The sequence below is a fragment of the Lytechinus variegatus genome, chromosome 19 (genome assembly GCF_018143015.1).
Source record: "Lytechinus variegatus isolate NC3 chromosome 19, Lvar_3.0, whole genome shotgun sequence".
NCBI lineage: Eukaryota > Metazoa > Echinodermata > Echinoidea > Temnopleuroida > Toxopneustidae > Lytechinus > Lytechinus variegatus.
In genome coordinates, this window is record NC_054758.1 from 23,172,612 (window position 1) to 23,182,549 (window position 9,938).

At 34.4% G+C, this 9,938-nt stretch overlaps 1 protein-coding gene across 2 annotated transcripts in view; it reads left to right on the forward strand.

Annotated features, from left to right (window-relative positions):
• The window catches only part of LOC121405782 (DENN domain-containing protein 5B-like), a 78,740-nt gene extending 68,802 nt beyond the window's left edge, over positions 1-9,938 (forward strand). For both annotated transcript variants that reach the window (XM_041596733.1, XM_041596734.1), the window contains 2 exons: positions 4,476-4,650; positions 5,411-9,938. In XM_041596733.1, the coding sequence (XP_041452667.1) occupies positions 4,476-4,650; positions 5,411-5,594 (359 nt within the window). In that variant the 3' untranslated portion in view covers positions 5,595-9,938. The remainder of the gene's footprint in view (positions 1-4,475; positions 4,651-5,410) is intronic.

A 9,938-nucleotide genomic window follows, 5' to 3' on the forward strand; every position in this document is an offset into this window, starting at 1 on the left:
TGATGTACAATGAAAACCTTACCACAGAGGTCATGATGTATAATGAAAACCTTACCACACAGAGGTCATGATGTACAATGAAAACCTTACCACACAGAGGTCATGATGTACAATGAAAACCTTACCACACAGAGGTCATGATGTACAATGAAAACCTTACCACACAGAGGTCATGATATACAATGAAAACCTTACCACACAGGTCATGATGTACAATGAAAACCTTACCACAGAGGTCATGATATACAATGAAAACCTTACCACACAGAGGTCATGATGTACAATGAAAACCTTACCACACAGAGGTCATGATATACAATGAAAACCTTACCACACAGAGGTCATGATGTACAATGAAAACCTAACCACACAGAGGTCATGATGTACAATGAAAACCTTACCACACAGAGGTCATGATGTACAATGAAAACCTTACCACAGAGGTCATGATGTATAATGAAAACCTTACCACACAGGTCATGATATACAATGAAAACCTTACCACACAGAGGTCATGATGTACAATGAAAACCTTACCACACAGAGGTCATGATATACAATGAAAACCTTACCACACAGAGGTCATGATATACAATGAAAACCTTACCACACAGGTCATGATATACAATGAAAACCTTATCACACAGGTCATGATGTACAATGAAAACCTTACCACACAGAGGTCATGATATATAATGAAAACCTTACCACACAGAGGTCATGATGTACAATGAAAACCTTACCACACAGGTCATGATGTACAATGAAAACCTTACCACACAGGTCATGATGTACAATGAAAACCTTACCACACAGAGGTCATGATATACAATGAAAACCTTACCACACAGAGGTCATGATGTACAATGAAAACCTTACCACACAGAGGTCATGATATACAATGAAAACCTTACCACACAGGTCATGATGTACAATGAAAACCTTACCACACAGAGGTCATGATATACAATGAAAACCTTACCACACAGAGGTCATGATGTACAATGAAAACCTTACCACACAGAGGTCATGATGTACAATGAAAACCTTACCACAGAGGTCATGATGTACAATGAAAACCTTACCACACAGAGGTCATGATGTACAATGAAAACCTTACCACACAGAGGTCATGATGTATAATGAAAACCTTACCACACAGAGGTCATGATGTACAATGAAAACCTTACCACACAGAGGTCATGATATACAATGAAAACCTTACCACACAGGTCATGATGTATAATGAAAACCTTACCACACAGAGGTCATGATGTACAATGAAAACCTTACCACACAGAGGTCATGATGTACAATGAAAACCTTACCACACAGAGGTCATGATGTACAATGAAAACCTTACCACACAGGTCATGATGTACAATGAAAACCTTACCACACAGAGGTCATGATGTACAATGAAAACCTTACCACACAGAGGTCATGATATACAATGAAAACCTTACCACACAGAGGTCATGATATACAATGAAAACCTTACCACACAGAGGTCATGATATACAATGAAAACCTTACCACACAGGTCATGATGTACAATGAAAACCTAACCACACAGGTCATGATGTACAATGAAAACCTTACCACACAGAGGTCATGATATACAATGAAAACCTTACCACACAGAGGTCATGATATACAATGAAAACCTAACCACACAGAGGTCATGATATACAATGAAAACCTAACCACACAGGTCATGATGTACAATGAAAACCTTACCACACAGAGGTCATGATATACAATGAAAACCTTACCACACAGAGGTCATGATGTACAATGAAAACCTTACCACACAGAGGTCATGATATACAATGAAAACCTAACCACACAGGTCATGATGTATAATGAAAACCTTACCACACAGAGGTCATGATGTACAATGAAAACCTTACCACACAGAGGTCATGATATATAATGAAAACCTTACCACACAGAGGTCATGATATACAATGAAAACCTTACCACACAGAGGTCATGATATACAATGAAAACCTTACCACACAGGTCATGATGTACAATGAAAACCTAACCACACAGAGGTCATGATGTACAATGAAAACCTTACCACACAGAGGTCATGATGTACAATGAAAACCTAACCACACAGGTCATGATGTACAATGAAAACCTTACCACACAGAGGTCATGATATACAATGAAAACCTTACCACACAGAGGTCATGATGTACAATGAAAACCTTACCACACAGAGGTCATGATGTACAATGAAAACCTTACCACACAGAGGTCATGATGTACAATGAAAACCTTACCACACAGAGGTCATGATGTACAATGAAAACCTTACCACACAGAGGTCATGATATACAATGAAAACCTTACCACACAGAGGTCATGATGTACAATGAAAACCTTACCACACAGAGGTCATGATGTACAATGAAAACCTTACCACACAGAGGTCATGATGTACAATGAAAACCTTACCACACAGAGGTCATGATGTATAATGAAAACCTTACCACACAGAGGTCATGATGTACAATGAAAACCTTACCACACAGAGGTCATGATGTACAATGAAAACCTTACCACACAGAGGTCATGATGTATAATGAAAACCTTACCACACAGAGGTCATGATATATAATGAAAACCTTACCACACAGAGGTCATGATGTACAATGAAAACCTTACCACACAGAGGTCATGATGTATAATGAAAACCTTACCACACAGAGGTCATGATGTACAATGAAAACCTTACCACACAGAGGTCATGATGTACAATGAAAACCTTACCACACAGAGGTCATGATGTACAATGAAAACCTTACCACACAGAGGTCATGATGTACAATGAAAACCTTACCACACAGAGGTCATGATGTACAAAGAAAACCTTACCACACAGAGGTCATGATGTACAATGAAAACCTTACCACACAGAGGTCATGATATACAATGAAAACCTTACCACACAGAGGTCATGATGTACAATGAAAACCTTACCACACAGAGGTCATGATGTACAATGAAAACCTTACCACACAGAGGTCATGATGTACAATGAAAACCTTACCACACAGAGGTCATGATGTACAATGAAAACCTTACCACACAGAGGTCATGATGTACAATGAAAACCTTACCACACAGAGGTCATGATGTACAATGAAAACCTTACCACACAGAGGTCATGATGTACAAAGAAAACCTTACCACACAGAGGTCATGATATACAATGAAAACCTTACCACACAGAGGTCATGATGTACAATGAAAACCTTACCACACAGAGGTCATGATGTACAATGAAAACCTTACCACACAGAGGTCATGATGTACAATGAAAACCTTACCACACAGAGGTCATGATGTACAATGAAAACCTTACCACACAGAGGTCATGATATACAATGAAAACCTTACCACACAGAGGTCATGATGTACAATGAAAACCTTTCCACACAGAGGTCATGATATACAATGAAAACCTTACCACACAGAGGTCATGATATACAATGAAAACCTAACCACACAGAGGTCATGATGTACAATGAAAACCTTACCACACAGAGGTCATGATATACAATGAAAACCTTACCACACAGAGGTCATGATGTACAATGAAAACCTTACCACACAGAGGTCATGATATACAATGAAAACCTAACCACACAGAGGTCATGATGTACAATGAAAACCTTACCACACAGAGGTCATGATGTACAATGAAAACCTTACCACACAGAGGTCATGATGTACAATGAAAACCTTACCACACAGAGGTCATGATGTACAATGAAAACCTTACCACACAGAGGTCATGATGTACAATGAAAACCTTACCACACAGAGGTCATGATGTACAATGAAAACCTTACCACACAGAGGTCATGATGTACAATGAAAACCTTACCACACAGAGGTCATGATGTACAATGAAAACCTTACCACACAGAGGTCATGATGTACAATGAAAACCTTACCACACAGAGGTCATGATGTACAATGAAAACCTTACCACACAGAGGTCATGATGTATAATGAAAACCTTACCACACAGAGGTCATGATGTATAATGAAAACCTTGTTTCTGAGGAATTGTTTGAGGGCTCATCTTGGGTTAGCTCATTCCAATAGAAATATTGACTTGCCTGATGTTTGACACATAGTCTAAATTCAGGTTTAATTTAAACTCTGGTCTCAATAGGGAGAAGATCTATGTATCAGCTCCATTGACATTTAGATCATTCATAACTGTTTAGGAATGATAATGAAAACAGTTGCCTTCACTATTTCAAAGTGATATGCGAGCACAGCAAACATAAGAACATATAATGTAAACAGAATTCTGACTTTCCATAATTTTAGCTCAGAGTTAGACCGTAGCTTATGTTAAACCGGACTTCAAAATATGGCCCTAATTTTCTGAAATGTGAAATTGTGTACTAAATTTAATTGGAGTATTATTGTCCATTTATTTACAGAGAAAGTTGCTCGGTATTTAGACAGCTTAGACCAGGATGAGGAAGGCCGGTTTAGTTCACGTCAAGAGAAACGAGCTCGAAGGACATTCTGTCTAACACTTCATCAGATCAATAGGTACGCTGAGACTGTTGGCAAAGATGGAAAGTTACAGCTTCTAGTCTGCCTTGGTATAAGGTGAGTCTTGTATTCTGGTTTCTAGTTATGAATTGTCAATTATGACTTTCATCTCTAACAGTAGAGATTCAAATTTGTCATTACATCTGGTTGCCAATTCATCAATAATTGGTTAGGAATCATAAACTGGATTATTTTTGTGCACCATTATAACATGGGGAAAGAACCCAGTAAGGATGAGAAACAAACAAAGTAAACAAAAAAATTGTATTTTTAGGTTCTCCTAATTTTAGCACAGAGTTAGACCATGGTGTATGTTATACTGGAGTTCAGACATACAGGCCTGATTAGTCTCTGCCCTATTTGATGATTGGTTTTGGTGGTCCATCTTTCTGGGTTTTTTTTTTTTTTTAATGAATTTCAGGCCTATTGATAGATCAACATTAAATTTTGCTCATGTGAGCATATTCATTTTCCAATGCTTTAAACTATTTGGGGTTATAAGGTTATGGGGGTTAGGAGCCCATTCTAAGTGAAATTTAAACTTCAAGGTGTGCATGTGAGTTACAGAGTTGGTTTTGCTCCTGTGGAATATCTACACATAAACCATAATCATCTCATCATGCTGGACCTCTACACATATCAAAACACAAAACTATAGTGAATATTATTGCATGGGAGGGATAACTGACATGATCTATTCTGGTCTATTTGAAATATGTATTTTACAGTCACCTTAAATAGATCATACATAGATATGAAAGTTTGACTTGAATATATTGTGATAGAGATTGTACTTGATTGTTTTTTTTTTACACAGAGATCATCTTCTTCATCAATGGTTACCAGTCCTTGCTGAGACACCGGTCACTAAGAACATGTATGATGAATGTTCATTCTTCCATTCTCCTCATCATCTAGACTTCCTCTGCAGTCTACTCATGCAACTAGATGAATTCAATATCTCACTTGAAGCATCAGTCACTAAAGGTATTGAGTTATGATACCAAGATACACACTAGATTGAGGTCTTAATCTACAAGATTACAAGATACATCTTAACTTCATGTCTTGAGTTGTGATACCATTCTACAAGATTTATAGAGACACACTAGCTTGAGGTCTTTAGTTATGATATCAATCTACAAGATACACTCTAGCTTGAGGTCTTTAGTTATGATATCAATCTACAATACACTCTAGCTTGAGGTCTTTAGTTATGATATCAATCTACAATAAACACTCTAGTTTGAGGTCTTTAGTTATGATATCAATCTACAAGAAATACTCTAGCTTGAGGTCTTTAGTTATGATATCAATCTACAAGATACACACTAGCTTAAGGTCTGAAAATCTTTCAAAAACCTTTTTCCAAACGCCAAACATTATAAAGAGAGACAACTTGCCTGATATGTTTTATTTTCAAGAGTGGTATTGACATAGGATGAGATGTTATCATCTGATAAAGGTTAGTGTATGAGCTCTATATCAAAAGAAAGTGATACTAATATATTTGTAAAAAGTGTTGCATTATAAACAAACCACTGATTTGCACTTTAAAGATATTCTTTTTGGAATAGATTATGTTGTTCATGTTTAAAATGTTTGTGATTGTAAATTGTTACTTTCCTTGCTTACTTGCCATGCACAGGTTTCTTTTATATTTGTTGTATCCATTGCAGTCTGTATGAAATGAAAAGTAACTATTGAGACTGTGTCCTTAAAGGTGTTTTACATACAGTTATTCTGACATGTATACCATATTGAACACGCATTGATTTGACTAGTGCTGTGATGCATATTATACTGAATGCAACTGGGATATTAATTCTAGGCTAGGAGATAATATCTGTGTTATAACAGAGGAAGCATAGTATTAACCATTGGTTTTGGTTATAACTTGTATAATACATGTAAAATGATATATTACAATACAATTGCCTTTTTGTAGTTTCTATTTTGGCAAATGTTTGAGGAATGTTAATCTCCCCAGCTGAATCTACTCAGGAACAACAAGCAAACAATTTCTAGTCAATTTTTCCATATTTTACGGCTCAACTTTTTGATACAACTCTTTGCGACTCTTAAAATGATAACCATGATTGTCTATTTCTACATGTGAGTAAGAGAGATTTACTGAGGATAATTCATCTGTTTTCATACATTGTACATACAATTGTAAATATGTATTCTACATAAAATGATAATGAATCTTAACATTTGCTTATTTTTGTTTTGACTGACTTAGTTTAGTCAAAAAAGCTTTGTTTTGACTTGATAGTCTTTATTCATGTCAATCATGTATCACAAAATGTCTCTTTTGATATTTGTTGAAAAAAAAGTAACTATGCATATCTCAAATAGTTTCATTATAGTTTGGGGAATTTTAATAGATATACCTAATAGTAGTAAAAAGACATTTTCAAAATGGAGAATGTTTGAATTTCCATTGTCTGAATGTTGAGGCCCACTAATGTTAGAATAGATCTTATCACAATAAAATTAAGTATCTTCCAAATAATAAATGCAATTACATCATGTTTGCTCCTGCAACAATGCTCCTTCTGAAAATCTTCACATTAAACCAAACATGATACCTAACATTGACCCTCTCACAACCCTCTCTATATATCTTCAGAGATATTAGGATAGGAGCAATTGTCATTTGAGTAAATGTCGCATCAACAATGATATAGTTTTTAGCAAACTAATTTGGTAGGAGTGTTTATCTTATTGACTGTCCTCTAAGAAAAATGATGAGTGATTACATATTCTTGAAAAAATTGTCACTTGCCAAAGGTCTCAGTGTTCATTTGGGGGATTTTGTCATCAATTTTTTTAAAGTAATGTTTTTAGTTTATGATGGGATGTTATCAGTTTTAATCTCCTGACTCCTTTCCTGATAATATTTTGTTTTATTGCTTATGGAGCCCAATTTATGAGAATGTTCTTTCCATAGATATGACATTGTAAAACTCATTAAGTTTATTAAAACAATGTTAAATCAGATTTCAGCAGAATTCATCTTTACATGTAGGTACATGAGTGTTTGTACACACTATCTAGATATAAAGAGAAAGGCGATTCAATCAAATTACCCATGAAACTTAAATTGGAAGTGATGATGGTCTTACTCACTAGATTTGACTCAGTAAGACTTTCACATATTAGACTGTGCTCATAGGTATATGAGATAATATTCCTGCCAAATGATTTTGCTCAAACCTGTTTCCTTTTAATTTCTGGTATTTTAAAGGGGAATGGGGGAGCATTGTTTTGATGTGTTTACAATACAAGCAAGCAATTCACCATCAACTGATATTTTTAACTATTTTGTTATTTTAATCACAAATTCACAATTTGATGGATGAATGAAGATTGAATTCATCTTTGGTTTATGAGCTACACGACACAATTACATTCTTAAGTTTTCGTTTATGTTCATTTTTTGTTTTAGCTCTATACAAAAGGAATATTTTTTTACTGGATTTTGATCAATTCTTTTAGAAAATATTTCAAGTCTATTTGGCTCTCCTTTTAATTTCTTTTGTCAACATTTTGAATCATACACATGTGTACACATTGTAAGAATTTTCCTTTCTGATATTTAGACAATTATTTTAACATTATGTGTATAGTGATCAGTTGTTTGGTAATTCTTATGTTATTGATAAGTTCATGAATACCATGTTATGTGTATATAATGTGATTTGACTCCTCATTATGATAATTCTTGCCAAGGGTTACTCATGTCCAGCTCTATTTAACTTAATGTGCATTATCAACCATCAATAAAACAAATGGAAAATATGCTAGTATAGGAAACTTTAAAAATCTTGTCAGTTAGATCTTATTCTCTGGTACTCCACTTTCAAATCAAGTTGAATCAAGGAAATATTAGAATGAAATTAGAATAACACTGCAAAATTGTTAAAAGAAAAGGAAATAATGAATATTTCAATTATCTGCTCGAATGGAATGTGTGAAATCATGTAGCTTTTCTAAATGCAATTAGAGATTACGTATGAATATCTCTAGAAAGAAAGGTATATATTTCAGATAAATGTGTGCATGATAAGCTAATCTGATTTTCATATATACAATTCACTGTGTGAACAAAATGATTAAAAAAAGAATGAAATTTTGAAAGTTTATTTTGAAATGTGATTGTTTAATCCTTCTCAGGTTTGTCCATGGGAATGATGTGTATCAGTATTAGGTTTGTAGTTTAGTGAACCGTACAGTTACAATCTTATTTTGAGCCAATGAAATGCATGTTTATGGTTTGCGTTTGGTTTTTAAATTTGTTTTTAAATGTGTGGCAGATTTATCTTTGGTATTGCAATCAATTTATTTATTTATTATCCAAGTAAAATAATAAAGTAGATTAAATGAAGGAAACATTACTATAATGGTAACATTAATTACCATGGGAACAATACATAACAGCCAATCAAATTCAAGGATTCTTTAATAGTTATCATTACCTGGGGAAGTTACCATAATAGTACCTTTTATACAATAGAACCCGTATTTTAGACTGTAATTTTTACTAATTGTCCCTCTTCTAGTTAAAAAAATTTACCCGTAATAAATAATGCGTGCTGGCTAGTGTCTAGCCTTTTAACAAGTCCCTGTGACTTAGGTTATATTTTGATGCCACACATAGACTGGGAGACAAGACTAGACAAGATGTGTGACAGGCCGGAGTGAATACTCTCTATCACAGGATGTGTGAACCTTTACCAAGGTTTTGGGAATAGTCTCCTTTTAGTCCCTTGCTAGCTTATATATACATCACATCAGACAGACATCCTTGTTTAAAGACTAGTTTGACTCCTGACATGGAGGGTGGGAAACTAATAATTTTAAATTTGATCTTGAAGAAAATATTTTAATGATATGATTGTCTGTATTGAATGAAATTAAATTCTGTCGATTGTGTGCTTTTTTCATTTGAACAGTGATTAGTCAGATACATGTATTTTATGAGTAAATCAAATTAGATGTATACATTTCATACCTAAAATTCATGTAATACACACTCATAGTATTTTATTTTATGAACAAACAGGCGTTTTGATAGATTCTGAAAGAAAGATGAATAATCATGTTTGCACTTTTGATTCTTAAATAAAGTTTCACAATAATGGCAAAGTTGATACAATGGATAAAAAATGAGATATAGACAGCAAATGAGGTGTTTGTAGTGATTTGTACACAGATACGGATGAATTAAATGTTAATTCCAAAGTTTTTGTGAGTTTTATTAGGATATTTCCATCACGTAAAATAGACCATTTGATACCATTATTATGAGAAAGAAAAGAGATTTATATTAAAAGTGC